Source organism: Drosophila montana, unplaced genomic scaffold (assembly GCF_035044405.1).
Source record: "Drosophila montana isolate Dmon_TW-CO22-7 unplaced genomic scaffold, ASM3504440v1 contig_2127_1, whole genome shotgun sequence".
Taxonomy (NCBI): Eukaryota; Metazoa; Arthropoda; class Insecta; order Diptera; family Drosophilidae; genus Drosophila; species Drosophila montana.
The window spans coordinates 2,251,122-2,277,154 of record NW_026997035.1 but is presented as its reverse complement, the minus strand read 5'-3'; the positions used below and the strand labels follow the sequence as shown (position 1 = coordinate 2,277,154).

The following is a 26,033-nucleotide window of genomic DNA, read 5'->3' as shown; positions in this document are numbered from 1 at the left end:
GTCGTGCCCCAGCCGGTAACAATGACGGGCGTACCATGCTCCGGACGCTCCTTGGCCAGTTCGATGGGCTGCACAGATTCGTTGAACTCGAAATCGCCATCCAGTACAAGAACGGCGGCATCATAGTCCTGATACAGGGACTTGTACTTCTCGTGTATGATGATTTCGCGTACCGCCAACTCCTGGCCATTTGGCCAGATTGTTTGGGTGGTTCCAGCTATTATGGTAAGATTAGCCACACCTGACAGCGTGTTCACACAATGAGCAGCGGTTGCGATGATGTTGGTGGCAATTATTGAGCCTCCGCATCTGTGATTTCCCCTGTACCTCATGGATATTTGATGCGGATAGCTGCGAATGTCCGTATCCTGACCACCCACAATCCGACCATCGGGCATGGGCACACCGCTCTGAAAAACGGTGCCAGCCAGCGATAATCCGAAAAGGCACAAACCGATCAAGATGCGAAACATCTTTTCTAAGAACTAAAGCGAAATTTTGAGTGCTGTGTGCTTTTATAGAAGGCTTATCAATAGTTTAATTCCTTAATCAATCGATATCAAAGCAATAATTGAAGTGTCATAAATCTATCCGGAATGACATTAAGGTTAATTTGGTGCTTATCTTATCCTTATCGATGGTCTGTGCTTGTGATACGATCACCTAATTTTGCTAAATTTCGAAGGCTGATCGCTATGAAATCTAACGGTCACACTTGACGATTAGGGTCGATAACAAATAATCGAAGTGAGAAAATAACAGTCATCATATCTAAATACTATGAAGATGAAGATGAAGATACATGACATGGGATAGATTAAAACTCGCAAAGTAAATAGAACTATTTCGAAAAATTAATTAAAATAAACATATTTACATTTTCATATTTCAGTAAATAATATTTGAAACAATGCATTATACATATACTCTAAGCTTTTTAGCAGTGTACTGGATGCGATAATTTAATTCATTCCAAGAAGGTTGTCACTTAAGCACTAAGCGTGTACTTATATGATCTAGGGGGTAAGCACCAACGACTACTTTTTGGTCTGATTCATCAATCATATTTATAAGTACCTATATGTCAGCGTAATCTTAAAATAAACTTATTGCAAACTGGCTTCCATATAAAATTACGATATAGTAGTAGTCCAATATTTGTTTATATCGAAACATAAAAATTATATGGGAAACATAAAAATCTTAGCTATTAACGCTTATCAAGGAAGCATTTTTTTGGTGCTTGGTTACTCGGGCCCGATTATAAATCTCAGCGCTCGACAGCCGGGCGACGACGTTTTTAATCTATAGACGAGTTAAGGGTTTTCGGAATAAGATTACTTAAATCGCAGACATCTCAGGGCAGTAGCAAAGTTCATTGCAAATGAAATGAAATGACTCAACGTAATTTTGTGATAATTTTTTGAGGGTATAGTACTACATATGCCAAATAATGTCAGTTATGTGAACTTGTTTGTTTGAATTGTGTTTTTCTTTTTTGTTCCTTTATTTTGCTATATCGTTAAAGACTTATCGTAGAGCTTATGGGGCTATGGTTTAATAATGGGTCAGAATTTCTCTTTAGAAGACCACCGACCGCCGTGTTTATAATGGATATAAAACAGTTGGTCACATAAACTTTATAATATCGTAGAATTCCCTAATTGAAATCCGTGGGTATTCGTGGATTTCGTGCGATTTCGGGTAAGCAGCGATAACCACAGCACTGCCCATATATAAAGCCGTGTGCCATCTATTGATTAACATTAGAGTCTTTGAATTTGCGTAATGTCGTCGTGTTTTGGATTAATCGTTTTGGGGCTGCTTTCCCTGGCGGCCTTGAACAGTGGCGCCTCCATTAGCACCCACATTGTGGGCGGCATCGAGACGGATATTGTGAACTATCCGTATCAGGTGTCGGTGCGTCTGGAAACGTACATGCTGCTGCACATTTGCGGTGGCAGCATCTATGCACCACGTGTGGTATTGACCGCTGCCCATTGCATTAAGGGACGCTTCGCCTCGTACATACGTATTGTGGCCGGACAGAATTCCATAGCCGATCTGGATGAGCAGGGCGTGAAGGTCAGCAAGCTGATTTATCACAGTGGCTACAACAAGAAGACCCATGTGAATGATGTGGGCATGATTATAACCACTGAACCATTGGCTTACTCCAGTCTAGTGCAGCCGATTGCTTTGGCTGTTGACTCGCCTGCGCCGGGCACTCATGCCATTGTCAGCGGCTGGGGCAAGCGCACCGAGGAGGATGAAGCACTGCCAGCCATGTTGCGTGCGGTTGAAGTGGAAATTATGGACACCAACACCTGTGGCGCCCAGTATCTGACCAAGGATTACACTATCACCGATGAAATGTTGTGCGCTGGCGTTGAGGAGGGCGGCAAAGATGCCTGTCAGGGTGATTCCGGTGGTCCATTGACTGTGGATGGCATTTTAGTGGGCATTGTCTCCTGGGGCGTGGGCTGCGCTCGGGAAGGCTTTCCTGGCGTGTATACAAGTGTCAGGCACCACACCTCTTGGATTGAAGAACAGTCTGCCCCCTATCTATAAAGATTCAGGCGTTATGTCGTGTATGCAAGCTAAAAAATGAACAAAATAAGCGAACAAATTAATTTAACACTTATAAATAAATTTATACCAAATATACAAATAAATTGAGCATTACAAAAGTATTTTGAATCTCCAAGCTAATTCAAATGGACACAGTTATTTTAATTTGAGTTAAATTGGCAGCACTTGCAGTATTTTTACGGTATTTTCTTTTTCACACAGTCACATCGTTTAGATATTTCACCATTGCTGCCACGCGGTCACATTGCCTTCGAGAAAACTCGTGAAGTTATAACAAAAAAGAAAAAAAGAGACAAGAATTAAAATTGTAATATTGCTGGATTGTAAACAAGGTATAATACAATTATGTCGCTATTTGGTGCGTTAATGGGCGATTTCGACGATGATCTTGGATTCATGAAGTAAGTTGGCAAATAACCATGTCGATGTTGGTTTTCAGCTAAGTAGTTGTTGTTTTTGGGGCGTGGAAAATTTGCAAGAAAATTGTAAAAGAATAGTGACCAAATGTAGGAAATGAGCCAGACATTGGGCTTGAAGTTGCTGGTTGTAAGGTTTTAAATTTAAATTCAATTGCTGATTAGGTGCTCCGCTGGGCAGTGCATGCGTTGCGGTGTGTTTGTCAATTTTACACAATACACACAACACAGTTTTTCGTTTTGTGTGTGTATGTGTGTGAGTGAGTGTGAGTGCGCAGCTTGCTGTCGTTAAAGCAGTCGCAGCAGCAGGAAGAAAAGACAAGACGAGGGCCCGCAATTAATCGATATTTTCGATTGCACGCTTGCGGCTCTAAATATAATTGAGATTAGTTCTGCTTGATTGCAATAACAACAACATATAGGCTTATACGTCATATCATGTTGTAGATTTAAAACATAACGTCATTTTCTTTTAATTCTATTCATTATGTCATTTGCGTCTTACTTAAATACATTTTTATTCTTATATCAGGCGGCAACTGAAAATAATTTTTCAATTATTTAATATGTTTTTTTTTTTACCTATAATCTCTTTCAAAGTAAGCTTGTCACTGAATGTATAACATGTCGAAACAGATATCTCCGAGTCCATTGTGTTGTTAAATATTCTTGTTCAGTATCAACATCGAAGCCGATATAACCATATCTGTCTGTCTGACCATGCAATTAATTACTTACTAATTACTTGATCGGACCGGACCTCCTTAACATGTAGCCTACTGCAAATTGATTTATAAAATATCCAAACCAAACTCCAGCCATTACTTGTGTTACTATGTCATAAACTAAAATCACTTTTATGTTTGACAATAATATTGATATTTTTAAAAGAGTTTTCACAGCCATTCAAAAAAGTGAACCTGAAACACATTTTTAAAGTTCTGTTGTCGCCAAAAAGGCCACCGTATAAACGTAACTAAGAATTGTAAATTTCAATCGTATAAACAGCAGGCTAACTTTCATATATCAAGTCAGTTTTGACAATCCCTAACCCTTCAGTTATGTTTTCATTTGAATAGTTTTCAGTTCTTGAAATGTTAAATCAGACAACATTCGATTTTGTTATTCCATATTTCGGCGTAATTTATTTGAGTTATGAAACGCAAACGAAATTCAAGCCGTAAGAAAAAAACTGAGAATCACGAAATGGACACAAAGTTTGTAATTTTCTTGTAAGTTAAACAAAACTAAATGAGTTTTCTTTGTGTATTCACAGCAATCACATGAACCACCACATGAACGCCATGAATATGCAAATGCGTTCGATGAACCGCTTGATGAACTCTTTTATGCCCGATCCTTTCAATATGCTGGGACCATCGCCATTTGATCCTGGCTTTCAGCAGGGCGCATTGATGGAGCGCGGCCAACAGTCTATGGCTCCCATGGGCGGCGGTCTATTTGGATTTCCAGCCATGCCCGGTTTTAATCGTTTGATTAATGCCGGTACGTGTTGATCAAATTAAAAATAGAATTTCTTAACTTATTCTTTGCTCCTACAGACATTGGCGCCAATAATGGCGCATCGTTTTGCCAAAGCACCGTGATGACCATGTCCTCGGGTCCAGATGGACGCCCGCAGATTTATCAGGCTAGCACTAGCACCAAAACTGGACCTGGAGGTGTGCGTGAGACACGCAAGACCGTACAAGATTCGCGCTCGGGTCTTAAAAAAATGGCCATCGGTCATCATATTGGCGAGCGCGCACACATTATCGAAAAGGAACAGGATCTACGCTCTGGCCAGCTGGAAGAGCGTCAGGAGTTTATTAATTTGGACGAAGAGGAGGCCGAGCAGTTTGATCGCGAGTTTACCACTCGCGCCACACGCGGCATCATGCCACACGGAAGTGGCCATGGCGGCATGCAGGCCATACGCGGCGCTCGTCCAACTGCTGGCGGCTCAACAGTCACCATTGAGCCGCTCGACGACGACGATGACGATTGTGTGATTCAAGAGCCGCCTCGCACAGGCCGTCAATTGCCCGCTTTGCCAGCGCCTCCAACAGCACCGCATAGCAGGTGAGCTTAAGTGACTTTGATATCTCTCCAGTCAGTCGTTTGCAGGTTTAACGCGTCGCATTTAGTGAGTTGCTTTAGATTTGATTGTTTTTAACATCTCGTTCCACTTGACACTCAAAAGCTTTGGCCTTTAACACGCAATGATTAACACAAATATTAACAAATTGGATATGTCTTGTGGCAATGTTGGTTAAAGCACGACAGCTTCTATGCTAGAATATTAGTTTAATATGTTGCTGTTTGCTTAGCATGTTCATAACAGCGCGATACTAAAGCCGGAATCCAATTTCCGCTGATATAATAAACGGAATTCTTACCTATGGATAAAAGAATGTTAGGAAACATATTTAAATCTTTAATATAGAACTTTGCTATGCTATTGGTTATACACTTCGTTAAATTTATATACAATTATATTGCCATTATATTGACAATTGGAATTGTCCTTTATTTATTTTTAAACCGTCCGCTTACTAAAGGCTGTGCAACATGACAAGACATAATACTTTACAGAGCGCCGATTCAGTTATTTTAGGGATCGTTAACATTATCAAAGCCGTTTTTGATTCATAAAATTGAAACAATTTGATTTGAAATTGACTGCAGATTGTTTGCACAAGGCATGTCCAAGACACGATCATAACACAATGTTCAGATTTAGGCTGTTTCCTTTTTGTACCCTTTCTTTGTCACGATGCCCGCTAAATTAAAACGTTTGTATTTACTTGCAGATATAATTACTAATTCAAGCAAAGTACATACAGTATATTTTACTAATTATATATAAATATGTATACATATATATATATTTATCAGAGTCAAAGAATCCCAATGCAATTGCATATATTAACAAAAATTTCTGCTTTTACATTCCTACTACGTTCAAATACTAAAAGATAAATTAAAAATGAGAACAATTTGAGGTAGGCGGCAAAGCAATTTGTAATTATATTCTAATTTTCATAATTTTCCAAATGCAAATCTTTTTAGTTAGTTAAATATTATTTTTAGTTCATATACCTTCATATACCATAAACATACATATTATGCCTACACGTAAAGACCCACAACGCGTTACGTTAATGGATTGCAACGTTATTAAAAAGTAAAAAAAACTACCACTACTACTACCAACCGTTTACTACCCATAGTAACACAGTTTAAGTGCCCGAAAGACATTCGGCAAATGAGTTTTGTTGTAATCTCTTTTAAATTTTCTTCGAATCGATTCCATACGGCGACACCAACAACAACAACAGCAGCGACACTGCAGCAGCAGCAGCAGCAGCAACAACAACAACTTCGCCACGTCGTGCCAATACAACAACAGCAGCGTCTTCGCCCCCAACCTTCGACGTAACAAACAACAACAACAACAGCCACTATTTGAGCACCGGAAATATGCCAGCATCGCGTCGCGCCTATATGCGCAACGGTCAGCATTTGGCCACGCCCCGTCGCCCGCTACGTACGCCTTCCTCGTCACCGTTGGCCACCGTATCCAGCGCTAGTCACAGCATTGCCGGCACGCCAAGGTTTGTTCGCATAAGCAAAACAAGACTACAACAACTGCAACTTTCAACCAAATGAAAAATACATATTTCCACAAATAGGCCCCAGAGACCTGCCTAGTTTCCTAGTTAGAAAAAGGCATCGAAAAACTCTCTGTTAGCTACCCTAACTGTAATGCATAGACAACTTTGTGTTATCATAATGTTAACCTTACGTCAATTGCCTGTTAATTACATATCAAGCTTCGTAAACTATAGAATCGTCGCATATAGAACAATAAATCGCCGTCTCCGTTAGCTTGCCCTGAATAAATTTTGAACCTCTTAAGAAACCTATGAAATTCTAAATTTATAAAACCAAAAGTCGAATTTTCGTTATTAATCCTTACCCTTCGTTACGTTGTGCTATTTGGCTGTTCACCATTTTGAGCTTTTTCCTACGCTAAAAAATAGTTCCTAAACCATATGATAAATTTTATATCTTTATTAACAACATTTCGCTCTGTTTCTCTCTCCTCTCTACCAACAAATACAAATGTATATATATATATTTCGATTCTAATGCAGAGATTGGCGTTTATATAATTCACGTTTCTATCGCAAGTAGAAATATATATGCATAATGTATCATAAACTATAATCAATACACACATAAATTTATAATATACACACCACAATGTAATTGAGCAAAGATCAGCGATATTATTGACGCGCTACGTCCAACTACGTAATCACAACTACCTACTAACCAGTCACGGCGTTTGGCGACGACGCTCCAACTCTTTCTCGCTGCGCTCCGCCATGAAAAATCATCGCTGCGACGCTACGCATCATCTACGTTACACATCTGCAACGCCACACACGTCGTTACGTGTCACATGTTACGTGTAAGGCCGCCTGCAAAACCCCAAAACAAATAACAGCTATGTACATAATTCTACTACTACACACATTCTCTATATAGTTATTGTAAAACAAATAAGGCGACGTACACGTAATCAGCATGTTGTCACAATTGTCTTATTTGCGTATTACGTAAGCCCTTCACATAAAATACCAAAAATAGTAAGAGCCGCGTGTTGGACACTTATTGTTTGGTTGCCTTAGACAAATTCCATTACGTTTTCGTTTACCTCTTACGCATTAAATCATCGTTATGCTACGCTACGCCACGCCACGCCACATAACGCTTAATTGGTCAACGTTACTCACATGTATATTCTCTACGTACTACGTGACACAACTACTACGCTTATCAAAATTCTAACGCTGTTGTTGCTGCGGTGCTGCTGCTGCTACGTTTTGTTGTCTTTCGTGGGGGAGACTGCTGCAATAACAAACATTAACTGCGTACCTTTCATATTACGTAACGGTGCGACCGAAACCGACCGCCCGCCCGCCCACTCATCCAGCTTATGCCACTCTTTGTCATCTGAATAACACACTATCGCCTCGCCTCGCTCTCACAATTTTAACATTTACGTTCAAATTGGCCTGTGTACGGAATGATTATAATTACTCTATAAAACTCTTACGTTTTCATATTTTATTTACATATTTACGTATTCTTTACGCTGCCAGTTACGTTATGTTATTAATGTGTTCTTCTCTTTAAACAGCATACATCCACATCCCTATGCTGCAAATCCCGCTGCCGCTCGTCGCCAGCAACGCCTAAAGCATCATCACCAACAGTCAAGCGCTACACGTGGATTGGAGGATGCGAGCGAGCCCCGTGTCAAATCGGCTAAGCGGAATAAACCTCAATAATAGGATGTGGGCAAGGAAACACATACACTTAAAACTGACACACACACCCACACATACCTAACAGCACACACATACCCAACACATACAGACAGTGTTAATTTAGCCTCCAATTGCAAAGCGCAAACCTATAGTACATGTTATCGATAAACGATCACAGTCATACACACACACACACACACACACACACATACACATTTCTAATTATATGTTATTACCTTCTATTAGATTCGCGTATCTGCAGTGTGCGCGATTTCCCCACTTTATACGAATGATTTTTGGCCAGGCCAAACCAAAAATCAAATTGACTATTTCCATATTTTTTAGCGACAACGCGTGTCTTAGTTTTGTATTAATATATATTTGGCACAGAGCGTGACACGCAGGCTCGCGAATCTGCGATAAGGCTTTGTAATCAATAGTTTTTCGGACGCCGGGCAACTGTTCACACCCCACACGAACAATACAAACACTCATAACCCCAACACCCACATCTAAAATGTTAATGAAAATTTTTAGTTGTATTAAAGTTAAAAAAGCTAATTTTAAGTTGAATTGTTTAAAATATTCTCAAAATTTTAGTTATTTATAGAGCGTAAGCTGAACTCTATACGGAGGAGTGTAAGCTTAACATCTTGCAGCGACAAGGATTAAGCCGCCTCCTAAACTATAAAACCAATATTATTAAGGCATAACTAAATGTTTATGTGAATTTAATTAAACGAAAATACATACACACATAGTAAATTTAAAGCGTAAACAATATATAATTATTTAATTTATCCCCCTCTGGCCAAAGTTGGTCTAATCAATCATTTCCATTTGCGTCTCTTCGGACTCTCGCCAGTTGCGCTGCACCATTTCCACAAGCTGCTTCCAAAAAAGCGTCTGCCGTACGTAGTTGGCCAGGCAGATCAGTATAAACGCCCAAGCCAAGATCAAATAAAAATCTGTCGTCACTGTCGGTACCGAAACCAGCGGTCCCTCTTTTGCCCACGCCAGAATATAGGGACGTAGGGTCCTTGGATTCACATACTTGAGGTTCGTGTGGCGCATTATGAAGCTGGGCACGCTGACATTTTCATTACTAGGCGGATCATACTTGATAAGTGGGCGTCCCTGATGGAATATCATCAGCGTGGGCAGCGATGCAATGCCAAACTCTGCATTAAAACGTGTAAACTCGTAGGCATCAATATAGGCCACTGGCAGCGTTGGAAACAGATGTGGTAAGAGATTGACATATGCCGCCACGCGAGCGCACTCCAAGCTGGTGGGCGTGCAGAAGTGTACTAAAACGCAGCTGCCGGGTTCGTGTCGCTTGGTAGCATTACCAATTGGCTTGAGAAGATTCACAATGTCCTTGGCGCTCTGCATGATCAGCAGCTTTGGCACAGTTACGACGCCAGCTTGCGGCGATGGATCCGGCTGCAGGCATTTGATCATAAGCGGAGGCTTGCGTTGCTGCGGGAGCTCCGACAGATGCAGTATATGCTCGTCATCCGGATAACAGATGTGTCGATCCTGCATCAATGCATACGACTCGAAGCTGTAGGGGCACTGGCCCCGGGTTATCTTGCCCAGCACCACAGATCCTGTGCCGTTCGATTGCAGATTGAGACCAAAGTATTGCAGGATGCCCAGCAGACCAGACAGCTCTGCCTGAGCTCGCACCGCAAACAGGCCTACTTATACAGATAGAAAACTTGATTGAAGCATAATACATTTTTGCTAAAAACTCACCCAAAAATATTAATATTAATAAATTTACATTTGGATGCATTTTTGTTTTGCTTGGATACAGTGTGGCTGCATGCGTGTAGCGACAAAATACTTTTTAATACTAAATAACTCTAAAGGCAACACTTACTATATTTTAATGTGTGCCAACAAAAAATACCTAAATTGTACAGCATATTCTTATTGACAAATATTTAATACCAAGGACAGCGCTGTAAAGCTCATTGCTACGAAACGTGCGCGCTCAAATTTAAAGTATCCTTTTGGTAAACTTTATAAATTAAGGGCAAAATTTATGTGACCGCAAGTTGATGCGTTGTTATTGCCTGTCCCTCGACAGTGTGGTAATTATGCAGGGTCATAGACACGCACACAGCCTGTCTCCACCAAACGCACACAACAGACGCAAAGTTATTCCTACTCAGCACTTTGAGTTAACATTGTATACCCTAACCAAATTTTAAATGGGGTATGCAAATCCGAGAAGCATGTATTGCTAGAACATTTGCCAGAATTAAACATAAGACAGACTATTTGTAGGGTAAAATCATATGTAGATATCAGTGTGTATATTGTATACACTATATATATACTCTATAAATACGGGTATAAAATAGTCAAGTGCACATCAGGCGTACAGCCTGTTGTTGCTGCTGCCGGAGACCCGGTGTTTATATTTGTTTCTTTTTCGTTTTTAAAAACGGCAACATCAATTTATCATGCTGAAGTGGTGTCCATATAAGCGGAAGTTGTTCTTCTACAAGCTGCCTGCGCACAGGCCATGCCAGGCGTATGCACAACAACAACAGCAACAAAAATGTGCGACCTTTTGTGGCTTTCTTTTTAAGGGGCGTGGGGTGGGGCTTGGCTTGGGGGTGTCACAACTATTTTCAACATTGTGCACACATTTCATTCATTGAGTGCATGTTGAGCATATTTACAACTAGTTACAGAACGATGATGATGACGCCGACAAGCCAACTGTGCTGTTAAAAGGCACTTTATGCGCATTTATGAGATTTTATGGGGCCCATCTTAAAACGTCAGTAGTTTTCCTGTTTCTTATGCCCTGTGCGGATTAAACAACAGTAAAACGGGTATAATGGGCCAACTGTACTCCGTTTCTCCAATATCGATAAATTTCGATTGCCAAGAGTTCTTTTTTCAGCATTTATAATAAAAGAAATTTGATGTGTAGAATCTCTACCCTTCATCAATTGCCGCAGTTTTGATAAAGAATTGATATAAATACGTACATTTTAAGACAATTAACTGTGAAGTTACATACAAAAAGTTTCCAATTAAAGGGCATACACAAGTCAGAAAATTTGGACTCTATTTATTTTTTAGTGCTTTTATTCTGACCGAAAATGCGTGGATAATTATCTTCTTGGGGGCAGTTGCGTGGAGCGGCGGCAACGGCATTTGCAATCAAATGAATTCAATTGAAAATTTTTGCCATTCACTTCGATGCCTAGTTATTTACAACTTGAATGCGAACGGCGTCTGTGGGCGGTCTGAGCGTGGGCTGTCGGCCAAATCGGAAGTATTTCTGGTGTCTGCATCGGTGCGAGTTGCGAGGGGTTGCCAGGGGCCAGTCGCCAAGTCGAAGACCAAGTCGTCGAACTTCTTGCAGGGCCAGGCACTCGATATGTGACGCTGACGACGGCAACAACACCAACAACACCAACAACAAAGCTGGCTGCGCTTTTCTTCAACTGATAAAGATAAGACCAAGGAGTTGAGTGCTCTCTGTAAGAGTCTTGAGGCAAACTTTTGCCAGCCTTTGCGGTTGCTGCTGCCGGCTGCCGCTGCTCAAGTTGGCCAGCATTTTGTGACAATTTATTTTCTATGCTTTGGCGTTTGCTTTCAACAAATCGAAAAACTATTAAATTGGGCTGCGAGCCAAAAAGACAACAAAAATAAAAAGAATCCAGTTTGAACAGCCGAAGCTTCAATACCCTAACTGCAGTCCGTTTCTACGCGCTCAGCATTCGCATCATATATGTTATTTACATAAATCGATAACTTTCGAGCTGACAAAAAGTCCAGTTATCGGCTTATTAGACCAGTTCAATATATGTAAATGCTTACCGTTAGAGTTGTTACGGTACAAAAACAGATTGATATGCTGACAAAATACTGACTGATGACCATATTCCTAGTCCGATAACTGATCGATAGAGTTGCCACATTTCCGCGGTAAATAAATATTCCCATAAGCTTTGCACTGCTATGCATATGAAATGTATCCTCTGCAAGGGTATTTAGACAGAAGTCTTGCACGCTGCTCACAGCCAGAAAATTTCACTGGTTGACAGTCACGCGATTTCGCCATGGTTTGGCACATTTGATATCAACTGAAACTTTTCACCTTTGCACGCCGCTGACAGGCCGTCGACGACGTCTGCTTAATTGGATAGGAAATGGCAGAGTTTGGTCAAGGCAGCGGGCCAGCAGCGATAAGATCTCTAAACGAGCCAAGTAGATACGATGAAAGTGCTATAAAGCATACAAAAACTGAGCAATTTTAAGTTGCTTAGCCATTTTAAACATTTTTAACATTCATAGCTTAAGCAATATTGGTAAGATTTTACCCTTTATAAAGTAACTATATTCTTGATAGCCGTCCATGTGTTTAACCTGTCCGACTCAGTTCTCAGAGGCTTTTTGGTATAGAAGCGTTAACATTTGGCACAATCGATAAGAATCGATTAACAACCCCCGTTTATCACATATATATATGTATATCTAGCATATCTTATATGATTCAAAAAGTGAAAGTTATCCCGTACATTCTTTTAGTTCAAGCACAGATCATTTTAAGAGGTAAAGTTTTTATTTTTGTTACATTCACATATTTGAATGCTATCTTTATGGGCGCTGTCAAAATATATGTATATTCAGGAAATTCAGAGCTGGGTACAGGGTATTATTTAGTTGGGAACCAAGAGCTAGACGATTCTCACCTGTAATGTCTGGACACATCCTCAATTGCCAGCGCCTCGCAGTTGGTCAACAGCCTGGCGCACACGTTAACAACCGGCGGCACATACTATTTGTATATCTATAAATATGGGTGTGCTTAAAAAAATAAAGAATAAATAAAAGATAAAACTCTTCATTGAAATGGGCTGCCTGACAACGCTGACAGCCTGCTGAAGGCGTACACTAAACTAATTAAAACTTTTCGGTTTTCTGGGCTCCGGCTAAGCCATATGGCTGGCAATGGGTTCGACTTGAGGCTACCGGAACCTGGCATAAATTACGCATTGAAATCACGTAAATGCTGGCAAATTTAATCAGCCTGACATCACAGTGCGGCTGGTTACTAAGCAAAAATTAAATTCAACAACATAACCAAATAAGGACACAAAAAATCCACAAAAAAAAAGGAATCCAATAAAAAAAAATTGTTAGTGTCAAACCTACAAAAAATTTGCACACAGCTACGTGACTTCAATTTCTCACTCAGCCGCAGCTCCTTACCCGTACCGGTCCTAGACTGCCCACAAAGGTGTCTCTCTGCGTGTGTGTGTGTGTGTGTGACAGAGGGTGTGTGTATTAGTGTGTTGTGTTTTTTGGTTCAGCTTTGCCTGCCTCTGCCGAACTTTTAATCCTTTGCACTTTTGTCAATGTCAGTCGGGTGGGCCAATGGCAAACACGAAAAAAAGCTGGAAGAACCAAAAAAAGGAAAAACACAAGAAAGATACCATCGAAAGGATGTTTATGTCTATATGCCCTTACCACAGGAAGTACTCAATTGATCAGCCAGTGGCGAGCCAGTCTATATGCACTTTTTCTTTATCTATTTCTGCCTTTTATTTAGACAATATAGTTAAAATGTTTTTTTTTTTTTTTAAGATTTGTCGTCTGCTTAACTTAAAATATATCAAAGAGTTGGTACAGGTTTTTCGAATGATCTATACTATAAAAGCGATAATTAAGAATACCAAACACTTTGATTTATTAGAATTCAAATCCTCCAACAGTCTGTATATTTTATTTATTATTTATGTTTACTTTAGAAAAATATAAAGTAATTAGTTTAGGGCACTAGTCCAAAAATGTTGTTGAATTAAGGTATCCACTTTTGTAAAAATTGTCTTTTTGTGATATATTAAAGCATTATTTAACTCAAAGCAATGGATACAATGGATATTCATATGATTATATTGACAAATGTCTTAGGTATATAATTAATGTACTAGTATATATCTTTTAAGTCAGTTAACAAGTGATTCGATTTGTTGATAATGCAAAAGTTATTTACAAATATTTCTAAGCTTCAAAAATTGAGTATTCAAGAGTATACGATATCTCAGTATTATAATTGACTCAAAAATGTTTGCGTTGCAAACCTGATAAGATTTTTGTAAGTAAATCCCTTAAGAGTGTGCCACACAACATGCACCAACGTATTCTCGAATAGTTTCCACCACAATGACATTTCAGTTTGGAAAACAAAAAAAAGGGTGCAGCCAATAAAATTAATTGATTTTGAGGTTTTGCATTTGCCGTGTGCAAACCGATTTTGATTTTTAGTCCCGACAGTCAACCGCAGTTGACAGAGACTATTGGGTCAGCGCTTAAATGCGAATTGCTTTTTCAAATAGTCTTAAAGCTTTAAACAAAATGTATGGTGTAAAATTTAAAATGTTATATTCACAATAATTAGTGTAGCAATCCAATTAAATGACCACAAACAGCAGAGTGTGACCGCATTCTGTTATGCTAGCAATGCCAATACTTTATTACGAGGTTTTTACGGTTAGAAAATTGTCAATGTATGTATTTGGTTTTGCGTATGAAAAAAGTTAAGAAACCTGTCCAACTTGCAGCTCCTGTTAATTGCCTATATTTATTTATTTAATGCTATCCTCTTTCTTCCACATGTACAATCTTTTAGCATGCCTTTTTACAGATTCATTGTGACTTTGACAGGCATTTCAACTGGATTAGGCACAATTTGGACGGCAGCGAACAAGCGTCAATTGAATGCTGCCCCTCATCCCTGGTGCCCCCCTTACCTAAAAGCCGTTTTCTACGCCGCTCGCATTATCAATTATGCGTTCGCATTGCGTCCCGTGTCCGAGCCCTGTAAACTTGGCAATTTATTTGCACCGGAAACTCAACATAAATCAAACTAATTTCTCCAGGGATTTTTGAACAACTTTCGACGTGTCGCTCGACTGCTGCCCATGCCTGTGTGCAAATGTGTGTGTGTGTGTGTGTGTGTGTGTATACCTCACTTTGTGCCCGGCTGTTGTTGCCTTTGCTGTTGTTGGGCACGTGTTTGGGGCATAGCAAATTGAATTTGTCGCGCCATGTTGCATAATTTGGGGCCCATTGTGCGTCTAATTGGCCAAAATGTTAGCGAACAACAAGGAGCTCGAGAGCTCCTTCAAATCTTGACATTTGGCTCTTCAAATTGTCTATGCCATATGTATGCCAGCCTAGACTTTAGGCATTGATTATGGAGAATATTTTAGCCATTCCTACAATAACTTATTGTTCAGTAACTTAATCCCTTGGGCATGGCTATGAAAGGATGATGCAAACGAAATGTTAGTGCTTTTAGCTCCTATAAGCACTGAGATAGTTCGATATCTATCGACTTTCATTGGGATAGTTATTTAAACAAAATTCTATTTTACATAGAAATATATACTTGACTCGGATCATTTTGTCGTTCTGGTTCGCTCCAAAAAATTCAAAAGATTTTAATTTCTTAATATCTTAAAATATTTACCATTTAAATATAATAGAACTTTAAAATTTAGATAATTTTTTTTGAGTGTACATACTGTAGGTTCCATTTATGCTTCTCTCTTTCTGCTTGAACAACTTTACCCAATTTACCCAAAAGGGCGCACGGCTTTATTAAAAAACCATTTGTTATTAAAATCAGTTGGAAGTCTATCTTAATCGTACACGCACACATGCTCAGTAGTCTGCCACTACGAAATATTTCCAAAATTTCCAGTTTTTAAGCAAAATGTTCGACTTGTCGCAAACTGTGGAGAAACTGGCCCTTGAGCCGAGCCTGCCGAAGGTTGCTTTGTGCGAGTTTCGTGGCGGCAATCAGCTGCCCATATGGGACATATCCGAGAAGGACTTTCAAATGAGGAAACAGGACTCGCTGGTGCCGCTGCTGCTGGAGCTTTGGGAGGGAAATGATGCCACAGATCTGGTGCTGAAGCTGGGCACAAAGCAGATATGCGTGAATCGGCTGCGTTTCATGTGCCAATCGAAGTTCATCAAGGACAACCTGAAGGGGGGACAGCGGGAGCTGGTATTACCCGAGGATCGGGTGCCGGCGGAGGGACTGGTGCGCGTTTGCGATTGGATAAATAAGCCCGTTGCGAAGCTGGAACGTTGCCATATAATGCAAGTGCTGGCGGCAGCCATATACCTCGAGATCGAGCCGCTGGTCAAGCAGGTGTGGTTCTGTCTGGACCTCGTTGAAGATTTTCGCGAGGATCAGGCCTTTGCGGTATCCTTTGAGGCGCTGAACCTGGGTGATAAGCTGCCCTTGCTGGGCCTGGACACCACCATGCTGCTTCGCATTCAATGCTTCTTCCTCACCCTGGTCGCCAGCGTTGAGTTTGTTGAACTGCCGCTGCAGCATGTCCGTTGCCTGCTCAGCTCTGTGAATGTGGCGGTCAACAGCGAGAAGGAGATCTTCTTTTCCGCTGTGCGCTGGCTCAACCACGACTGGGCGGCACGGGCCAAACACACCTTGGATATCATGGAGACGGTGCGTCTCCTGCTGCTGCCCCGCACATTCATCATGGAGCTGCAGGCGCCCACAGACGAGCCCTCGCTCAATTGCATCATCGAGATGCCCGAATTCCAGCAGATCATCTACGAAGCCTAGTAAGTAGCCGTACACCTGTTAGCTTGCTTAACCTTTGGCTAACACAATTTGTATCTAACAGCTCAGCCTACACCTTGTTGATCTTTAACGATGGCTCCGAGCTATTTGGACAGCTATACGACATATTTAAGATAGAGGTGCCTCTGCGACGGCCCTTCATTTGCCACACTGAGTGCGCCTATCACAGGGCACATCCCGATGATCCATCTGATGATTTGACGTACAAACATTTTCTATCTTATTTGCGTTTGCTGCAAACCAGCGGCGCCTATACCTGGAAGGACCTGCAGGTGCAGCATTTTACCTGCCCCTACAAGCCGCTCTGAAAACTAGACGTCCATTTCCTGCTAAGTTGAGCAAGACAATTTGCATGCTTATTTTTAATCTTTGCAGAAATTTTATTAGATAGGATATAAGCGATTATTTGTATCAGTTTTTATAAATATCTATGGAGTGATATTTTCGGAAAGCGATGTTTTATATACAGAATTGTGTACATTTCTATAAACATTATTCATATTTAAGAATATCGCGCACATAAGACCTAAAAACTTTAGGTCTTATACGACTTTAAGGTGACATCAAACACAGTGCTAGATGTGTGCTGTAAAGCAGAAAAAACGTCTGCTTCAAGCTTTAAAGGTACTTTGCAACACTATTTTAAATGATTAAAGCATAAATAAATAACAGGTTGCTGAATAACCCAACTGACATTTTGCAACGTATGAGAATTTATGCTTAAATTTGAAATAAGACTTTTTTTAACACATATAACCGAGTTTTACTACACTGATTGTCGATTTCGTCGCTTTACGGATTTGGGTTATTTGGCCATTGCGATTGATACTGTTATCGACAACTATTTTTAATTTGAAATATTTTTATAAATTTGATCTACTAATATTTACGGGACACATAAACCCCAACTGCTGGAATTTGTACATGACATTCTACACTTTTGGCAAAGTTTGTCACGATATACATACACACATACATACATACTTTGTACTAAGTATGTCCGCGTAGCTGCCTGTTCTGCAGCTTTTTGTAATTTTTGAAAACAATTTCCTCATCAGCCCCAACAGCAACAGCAAGAGCAACAACATGAACAACGAAAAAACATGGGGAATAAGTGCAACCACATCGTCAACATCGTCATCTCGTCGCCTGTTTTGGTTTCAATGCTCGCGGCGTTGCTTGTGCGCTAACCACGCACATAACCGCCCCCCGCTCTGTCATCCTGCCACCAGAATGCCTGCAGCAAACTACTCGTATCTGGTGCTGTGACCGAAACCACCTGGCGCCAAACCACCTGCCCCCTTGTTGGCAAATTGAAAATGTTGTGCGGCCAAGGAAAAGATGTCTGCAAAGTTGCGCAAGCGAGATTGCTGGCAAATGTTGCTGCTGTTGCTGTTCCTGTTGTTGTTGCTGTTGTTGTATTGTTTGGCCTAATGATGCTCAGCTAATAAATGCAATGCCAGCAATGCAGCAGTGCAGCTTAGGCTAACGAAAGCCGCCTATACCAAAAAATTTGCATAATTATGTATGGCAAAAGTAGCTTTAAGCCGCTTGCAAATAGTTTAAGATTATGCCGAGCATAATTCCAAAAGCGATAAATTATTTTACCAGCTTTGGACTGAGCATGTATTTAATACCATTTTAATAAACATTTCAAATTTAAGCCATTTTAGCTATCATACTTTCAGATCCATCTGGACCACTTTTCTTCTACCCGTTTGGAGTCTAGAAATATATATTACATTTGTATATTCTTTGGGTTCTTTATCTAATGGACTTTTGAAATTAAGCTTAATTTCATATAATAATTTAAGATTATTTGTCTATTGTTTTGAAATTGCTTTAAAATCACATTAGCTTCACATTAATGCTATCTCTTTCTCTCTCTCTTTTTCTTGTCCTCTCTTTTCCTAACTATTTATATCGCTAAGTTTAAAGGTGCATCTGCTAAACACGAAAACCTTGCTTCACATAAGGTTAGAGTTGTGCAGCTGTATATTAAGTAGGCTTTTAATTTTTTTTTCAGGTATACTTAAATCTATATCCATATATATCTATTATATATTTTGACTCAATAACAATACATGTTTAGCTAGTTATTTTTCTATAGCTTTTTAAACAGAGAAAATCAAATTTTCATTTTTAACATTTAATTAAGTTCAAGATAACTTTCATTTAAAGTCGATTTGAAAGTCTTTTGTATGCTAAAAATATTGTTAACTATGCATGAAAAGAAATGTGTGCTTTTATTAAAAAACAAAATATCAAATATTCGCAACAATTAAAATGCTTTAAGCTTTATTAAAGTATATTTTCTTTTCTGTTTTAACCCCTTTCTATGCGTATAAAGCATTTTAAATTCATAAGACTGTAAACGAAAACTAAAAATTCTTTAATTAATGCTAGGCAAAATATTTGCTCAATAGTAAGCTTAAAATTTTGTTATGCTTATGCATATTTCAAAAGATTTCGACATACTTGAGTGCCAGGTATGCTGCAATCTATTGGAGTTGCGCTCTAAGCGCTTCCTACAGTTCTAATTAATTATTTTTGATTACTTTTGCATTAATTAAATGCCTGCTGTCAGGAGATGCCAGCCACTTGCGGGGCTTGTGTGCCGCACTTCGGGCTCTTTCGGACACTTCTGCGCATAATAAATACCAAAATGAAATTGCGCGTGAAACAATGCATTTCCGGTTGTTCAGGACAGCATTCACATTCCCATTCACATACCCCACTCACATGCCCCATTCACATTGGCATTGGCGTTGCTTCCGCTTCAACTTTTTTCGCGCCCGGCTTCGATAACGATTCACACGCCCAGCTGTAGATGTGTATGTGCATTTGTGTGTGTGTGTGTGTATGTATGTGTGTGTGTGGTTGGGAGGGAGCGGGTGTGCAGCTGCAAGTCCTCCTAACGCCTCAGCATTCGAAACTGTTGAAATTGTTGGCTGCTTTATGTTGTCATTCCATTAATTATCGCTCGTTATTTTAACTTTTAGCATAGAGCACAGCATTTTCTCTTCCCCCGCCCACGTATCTTTTTTTTTGCCATTGTGCGCCGTCTGCACTTTACAAATACTTCATAACATTTGACAAGCTTTTCTTTCTCTTTTTTCTTTTATTTCTTTTTGCTGTATATCCCTTTTTAATTTTTTTTTTCCTATTTTGTGTTGCCAACGCCTTTTGTTTGCACATTAAATGGCGTCGGTGGCGGCCATGCGAATTGCTGTGTGTGTGTGTGTGTGTGTGTGTGTGTGTGTGGTCGGGGTAATGAATTACTAGCCACATGGTTTTTGTGCACCACCGCCCGCTGTCTCTCGCAACAATGACATTGCAATTTTTAGCCAACGCCAACAATGTCAGGGACAGCAGCAAGTGGGGGATAGTGGACTGAGTGAGGTAGGAGGCGGAGGGGGAAGGGGGGGGGGGGAGGAAGGCAGACACGTCTACGAACGAGCCCCGGCGCATAGGCTGCCAGAAATTATGCGGCTTTAATTGCTCGCAAATTGTTATATGGCTGCAGCAGTTTTAAAGGAAGTGAAAAGTTTTTGTATGACTAAGTTATCGAATCGACCTATCGATATATTTTCAATATTTGTACGAGCTGTAGACCCAAAACTACATAACCCAAAACTACATAAAACTATTTCTAGAGTACATCATTTGATGACAACTATTAAACATGGTTAAATAGAACTTGCTAAAAATCCTTCTATATTTAATTTATCCCTCATTTAATCGATTGCATTAACTGGTACAAGTTGTCGATAGAGACTAGAGATGTCACTATGGACGATTACTGCTAGTTCGAAGATGGGCCTTTTTGATGTATATTGGAACTATATTATTCTTTTAAAAACACTTTTAAACATTTTTAAAATAAATAGCTTACAATATATATAAATACGGAAGTTATACAGTTTGAGATATGCTTAAAGATATGGCTCATATGGAAGTCTCGAAAAACCGGTTCGTAGCTGGGATTCCGGCTGCTCTTAATGAAATGTGGAGTAGTTAGGTCAGAAAGGCGTTAGGGACGCTTTGAAATTGGAAAGCCCATCAAAAGAATTACTCTAGTATAGTAAATGCTTTTTTTATTTTTATTTAAATTTGTCGTTCACAAAAATAATTAGAATATTTAAAATGTGAGTAAAATCGTTTTGTTAGGCTTTTCATATATATTCCAATTATCCGAAAATACCCGCCTGTATGCGAACTATGGAACGGGCCGCACAATTATTTGTTTTATGAGTTGTTAACAATCGATTGAATGTTTTTTTTGCAGCCATTAGTCTATTGCTACAAACGGGATTTATGTTGCCTGTGGGCGGTGCCACGCCCATAAATAGGAGCAGGCGTATAATAAATCATGTTGCTGTACCTATTGAGGCATAGACGAACACACACACAACCATACACACACACACACTCAGGCAGCAGCTACTTTGATTCATTGCATCTGGGCAGCAGAGCATGAACCTCGGAGAGGCAGCGCGGAGTTTAACCGGATGATAAATAATAAGCAACAAAGGCTGACAGCAACAATCACAGATGCCCGTTGGATGTCTACATTTTGTAGCTGTTTAACAAATAAATAAAAAAATGAAAACAAAACAAATTAACCATAGACACAGGTCGGGCGAGGAGGTAGGTCACGTTCGGTATGTCTGCTAGTTTGACCTGCGACTTAACCTTTTCATTTATCAATCGCCTTTGGCCAACAGACAATTCAATACATTAATTTAATTTGCCCATTTCAAGTGCTTTGACATTTCGTTACAGCCTCACAATATCATCAAACATCAGACAATGGTCCGCTCCCCGCCCCAGGCCCCCTCGCCCCGTACCCACCTTTGGTATTCTGTGTTGTGGCATTTATCTCGATCGACCTGAGTGACACTTTTTGTACCGCACCAAATTCAATTTGCTTTATTGATAACACACACAATGAAAGGCAATACAAAACAGTTATAACAAACTTTTTCTACATTTATGGCGTGAATACAACGACTCCTTGATGCGCTACCCAAGCACTTACATATTTTTATAATCAACTCTTTCTTGGTGTTAAATGTTGTTTATTTCTAACTAACTAACATCAGCAATATTTCTTTTTGTGTCTACTAAAAATGTTAATATAGTATTTATATTATTAAATTTATTATATTTTCTAACATTTTTTTTAGTTTTTCTAAATATGTTTAATTTTTTTGATTCGTTTGTATACATAGGAAAAATAATTTTAAAGAATTCAGAATTTCTAGTTACCAAACTTTGGCTCTAATTTAAATTTTTGTTTTTTGATGCAACTGGACATCAAGAACTTGGGTTTGAATCCTGGGATATGCTACGGATTATGTATAAATGTTTAAAAATAAATACAAAGGGTAAGTTTAACACGTAGGAATTGAATTGTTCTAAATTCTTTTTGTGCAAAATTCCTTATCAATTAAAAAATAGCATATATATTTATATAAGAAAAGAAACGCATAATAGAAATAAATAATAATTTACTTTTGATTTTTTACAAAACGAAGAACATTTTTTGCTTAAGCTTTTCATTCCAAGTCCAAGCACTTGATATATTCGACATACTCCTTTATTAGTGTACACATAAGTAAAGAAAATGTTTAGATATCTAGACGAAAAGAAGTAAGCAAAAGATACTCCGTTTCTAGTCTTTATTTTCAATATTAATTACGTTAAGTTCTTCCAAGAAATGAAGTACATTTTATTAGTGTACACACAAGAAAAGAAAATGTGTGGATAACTGCAAGAAAAAAAGGAACACTGTTTTTTCTGACTTTATCCTAAATAATAATTATGTTTAGTTCTTCCACAAAACTTTTTATTCCATGTCCGAGCACTTGAAGTATTGCATATACCCCTTTATTAGTGTACACACAAGAAAAGAAAATGTTTGGATATCTACAAAAAAAGGAGACTTCTTCGGCGCCATGTATCACAGTAGCTGTGAAAATTTATGGACATTCGAGGAATTTTCATTTATTGGCCTGGCTTACAATGTATATAGATATATGTGAATAGAGTGTTATACGAATAATGAGGTTGAGTGTGGGTACTCGCTAATTGTTTGCCAACTCATGCAATTTGGCTTAATTTGTTTGCACTGCTGCAAAGCCCTAAAGGACTAAAGAATACTTTTATCTCATTTCGTTGCAATATTAAACAGTTAAAGGATTTCAGCGGGCAACTGATTGCAACTGTTGTCGGGGAAGCCCTTTTGAATGTGGAACTGGAATGGAAGTAGCTGCTGCCCACGGCCAGTCACGTCGTGCGTCCTGCCAGCTCCCAGTCCCAGATTTAAGCTGCCTGTCAGCGTTTTGTCTGAGCTCCCGCCCTAAAATGTAGCCGCAGACATTTGAAGCGGTGGCTGCGGTGGTGCTGGCGGTGCTGGTGGTGGTGGTGTTGCTCCTCCTGTTGGTGGTGCTCCTAGATGCTGGGCAAATTGTTGGCGCAACACAAAGTTTATTTAATTTTTGTGCACTGTGCTCCTCTACGTGCCCCTTTTTGACTTTGTTGATTAAAACAAATTGCGCGCTGCTTCAAGTGCGGCAGACGTCCAACAATGCCAAGCAGCACGGATAGTGGCATCCACAAGCTGTTGGGGCAGCTACGGTCGGGAGTGAAGGATGTCAGACAGAATGCCATAGAACTGCAGCCGAGGGTTGGGCTGGGATTCCCAGACGTTGGTCTGGGTGCCAAGACGAAATTGGTTTTATTAGACAACTAGTCTAATTGAGGTGCTTGCTGTTTCTCCTGTCGAAACCCACGAAAATTGATACATTTTGTAACCAATTTTGAATAGTTAGGCGTTTGACCGTAACTATTCTTGCTTAAAGCTTGAATTTAGAACTGAACTATCTTAATATGGATAGGGGTTGAACTAGAAAAGGTACAAATTAGGTTTATTAAACCTTTGAACTTTGCCTGTTCCATGCTTGAATGTAGCTGGAAGAACATAATTACAAATCTAATGTACTTTCTAAACATTTAAGAACAATTTTTGGGATTAAAGCTTGAAGCACTTTTGAACTAGAACAAACTTTATAACTTGTGTAAAAAATTAAATTAATTAAACCACGTATTCTTAATAGGCCAAGCCAGATACAAATATTTTTCATTTACTTCGGGTTATTCTTTTTATAAATACATTGCGCATTTCTATGCGATTCTCACATTCGAAGTGGCTCACTTTGATATGGATAAAGCTTTCAATTTAAGCTAATTAGTTTCTCGGCTGCACAATACACAATCCGTTGAGTTGATTTTGTCTACATCTTTCAGCCACGAGCATCAAATTTGTTGGCAATTGTCATAACTTTAATGCAATTAACCCTTGACAAGTGACCCAAGCGCTTATCCAGCACCCGGCATCAGCGGCGGCAAAGGAAAGTGAGTTAGCGAAAGGAAGAGAAGAAAAACACATATAGATGCAGAACAGGAACGAGGCAAAAAGTAAATACAGCCATAGAGTAAACCTAAATATTTAATTAGGATTATAACGAAGCGAGCTTATCGCTACACACTCCCAGGATGGAGCAGGCGAAGGGTTAGTGGGTGTAGGGGTAGACCTGTGAGCTGGCGCTGGCATCAAAGTGATGAGGGAGCCGGCGAACGACGAATGTCAAAGACTTCGCGTCCTGACATCAGGCCTGCGGGCGAAGCTTCCCGCTGTCCTGGCCCAGGCTACAAACGGGACGCTGTCTGCCTGCCTCTCTGTGTGTGCGAGTGTGTGTGTCTTGTATTGCGTTTTCGCTTATGCCGTTTCACTTTTCGTTGACTTAATTTAATTAATTTCCATGCCCCAAAGGGTCCGATCCGTTTGCTTGCGTCCTGTCGAATCCGTGTGCTTCGCATGCGCCGTATCCTTCATTTGTTGCGTTACGTATACGCCACGTCGCAGGCAAACAAAATGTATGTACAGACGGGTTTGTATTCCACCTCTATCGATGCGCAATATAATTCGTCTGCTGCGTCAGTGTGTAATATGCTGTAAATAATGTAAATCCAATTTTTTGCTGCTGCCGTGGCCGTATACCCTGTACTCCGGTGGTTGCATGTCCAATGTCTTAGACTTCAGCTTGAAGTTCACAAAATAAAACAGCTGAAAACTAGCCTGGAATTCCAAAAATTGCCAAAAGGATCACAGCTGCACCTTGTTGGGTAAAAAGCAAAAGCCAATCTCTTATCTATTACAACTTATAATTCGCAACTTGTTAATGCCGCACTGTGGCATGCACGTACTTGGCTAATTGTAAAATATTGTTCAAGCTACAAAAATACCATTTTATCCATAAAGTATATTTCATATTCGTCTTCGTAGTTTATGAACAGCACTGTTTGGTAAGGGCATTTCAGCTTCAGCGTACGAATATTTGTTGTTTGCCTAGTTTTGCTTAACATACCCAGCCTAGGTCTTTGCGTTGCGCATTCCATTCAACTTTTCTTTTGCGGCCATTTTCTTTGCGTTTTTCTTTTTTTCCCATTTATTTGCTGTACTTTCTCGTACACCAGAGTTGAAGTAATCAAGTAATGAAACTGCCTGGTATAAAAAACAGGAAAGATTTGTTATCTTTAGGTTTATCTTAACTTTAAAATACCTTGAAACGTATTAATAAAACTGTTTTTTGGGCAGCAACAAAATTTATATAGTGTATATGATCTTAAGTCCGTACGGTTTTAGTAAAATAAAGCCAGATCTTTTAACGAGTTACCATTTTGTATGAATAGAGATTATAAATTGCCATCAAAAAATTTCATTTGTACACTTTGATCTAAATTGACAAAACGGACGAGTGGGGTAACATCAGAACTTTTGCAAACATTTTTTGGATTTCATTCGATTCTATAGATCGATTTTTATTTATTACTAGTTCAAAACGTACTATCTTACCAATTACCATAACCAATCACAATAATAAAATTAGAACTGGAATAGGATACAATTTTGGGCTCGTACCGAACAGGACTCTAAATGCACTTTTGCGGGCTCAAATAGAT

At 39.5% G+C, this 26,033-nt stretch overlaps 5 protein-coding genes and 1 long non-coding RNA gene across 13 annotated transcripts; 3 read left to right on the top strand and 3 right to left on the bottom strand.

The window, feature by feature from the left end:
• Positions 1-5: 5 nt before the first annotated feature.
• On the bottom strand, positions 6-502 carry lambdaTry (the record flags this gene model as incomplete). Its single annotated transcript, XM_064680636.1, has 1 exon — positions 6-502. A coding segment is annotated over exon 1 (468 nt), but the record flags the coding sequence as incomplete, so codon positions are not given.
• A 1,286-nt stretch (positions 503-1,788) lies between these two features.
• LOC135427016 (trypsin alpha-3) lies at positions 1,789-2,693 on the top strand. Its single transcript, XM_064680426.1, has one exon. The coding sequence runs from the start codon at positions 1,789-1,791 to the stop codon at positions 2,569-2,571; it is 783 nt and encodes a 260-aa protein (XP_064536496.1). The 3' UTR covers positions 2,572-2,693.
• A 145-nt stretch (positions 2,694-2,838) lies between these two features.
• On the top strand, positions 2,839-8,917 carry Mlf (myeloid leukemia factor). Of its 7 annotated transcripts, none has more exons than XM_064680418.1 (5): positions 2,839-2,993; positions 4,285-4,514; positions 4,571-5,090; positions 6,350-6,625; positions 8,221-8,917. In XM_064680418.1, exons 1-5 carry the CDS (start codon positions 2,938-2,940, stop codon positions 8,369-8,371), a joined length of 1,233 nt encoding a protein of 410 aa, XP_064536488.1. In that variant the 5' UTR covers positions 2,839-2,937; the 3' UTR covers positions 8,372-8,917. The 7 variants fall into 7 exon arrangements, 6 of the variants coding, with proteins under 6 accessions (XP_064536488.1, XP_064536491.1, XP_064536493.1 ...); XM_064680423.1 differs by lacking the exon at positions 8,221-8,917 and adding an exon at positions 7,169-7,223 and having other exon boundaries at positions 2,935-2,993; XR_010435977.1 differs by lacking the exons at positions 2,839-2,993; positions 6,350-6,625 and adding exons at positions 4,065-4,225; positions 5,822-6,013 and having other exon boundaries at positions 8,221-8,407.
• Positions 8,918-9,064: 147 nt separating this feature from the next.
• bug (thioredoxin domain-containing protein bug) lies at positions 9,065-10,247 on the bottom strand. Of its 2 annotated transcripts, none has more exons than XM_064680425.1 (2): positions 10,112-10,247; positions 9,065-10,053 (listed from the first exon to the last, which is right to left on the bottom strand). In XM_064680425.1, exons 1-2 carry the CDS (start codon positions 10,149-10,151, stop codon positions 9,173-9,175), a joined length of 921 nt encoding a protein of 306 aa, XP_064536495.1. In that variant the 5' UTR covers positions 10,152-10,247; the 3' UTR covers positions 9,065-9,172. The 2 variants fall into 2 exon arrangements, with proteins under 2 accessions (XP_064536495.1, XP_064536494.1); XM_064680424.1 differs by having other exon boundaries at positions 9,065-10,056; positions 10,112-10,166.
• A 1,977-nt stretch (positions 10,248-12,224) lies between these two features.
• On the bottom strand, positions 12,225-15,926 carry LOC135427137 (uncharacterized). The gene is made up of 3 exons (XR_010435993.1): positions 15,780-15,926; positions 13,078-13,175; positions 12,225-13,026 (listed from the first exon to the last, which is right to left on the bottom strand). It is a non-coding gene; the product is annotated as an uncharacterized LOC135427137 (long non-coding RNA).
• On the top strand, positions 15,914-17,457 carry LOC135427136 (kelch-like protein 26). The gene is made up of 2 exons (XM_064680557.1): positions 15,914-16,987; positions 17,050-17,457. The coding sequence occupies exons 1-2, from the start codon at positions 16,107-16,109 to the stop codon at positions 17,312-17,314; spliced, it is 1,146 nt and encodes a 381-aa protein (XP_064536627.1). The 5' UTR covers positions 15,914-16,106; the 3' UTR covers positions 17,315-17,457.
• Positions 17,458-26,033: the final 8,576 nt, after the last annotated feature.

What these genes read in the sequence shown, in the direction of transcription:
- LOC135427016 (XM_064680426.1), top strand. Translation starts at nt 1,789, where the DNA reads ATGTCGTCGTGTTTTGGATTAATCGTTTTGGGGCTGCTTTCCCTGGCG.
- Mlf (XM_064680417.1), top strand. Translation starts at nt 4,164, where the DNA reads ATGAAACGCAAACGAAATTCAAGCCGTAAGAAAAAAACTGAGAATCAC. An exon ending in TAATCGTTTGATTAATGCCG is followed by an intron (nt 4,515 to 4,570) that starts GTACGTGTTGAT and finishes TTGCTCCTACAG; the next exon opens with ACATTGGCGCCAATAATGGC. An exon ending in AGCATTGCCGGCACGCCAAG is followed by an intron (nt 6,626 to 8,220) that starts GTTTGTTCGCAT and finishes CTCTTTAAACAG; the next exon opens with CATACATCCACATCCCTATG.
- bug (XM_064680424.1), bottom strand. Translation starts at nt 10,151, where the DNA reads ATGCATCCAAATGTAAATTTATTAATATTAATATTTTTGG. An exon ending in ATTAATATTAATATTTTTGG is followed by an intron (nt 10,057 to 10,111) that starts GTGAGTTTTTAG and finishes TATCTGTATAAG; the next exon opens with TAGGCCTGTTTGCGGTGCGA.
- LOC135427136 (XM_064680557.1), top strand. Translation starts at nt 16,107, where the DNA reads ATGTTCGACTTGTCGCAAACTGTGGAGAAACTGGCCCTTGAGCCGAGC. An exon ending in CAGATCATCTACGAAGCCTA is followed by an intron (nt 16,988 to 17,049) that starts GTAAGTAGCCGT and finishes TGTATCTAACAG; the next exon opens with CTCAGCCTACACCTTGTTGA.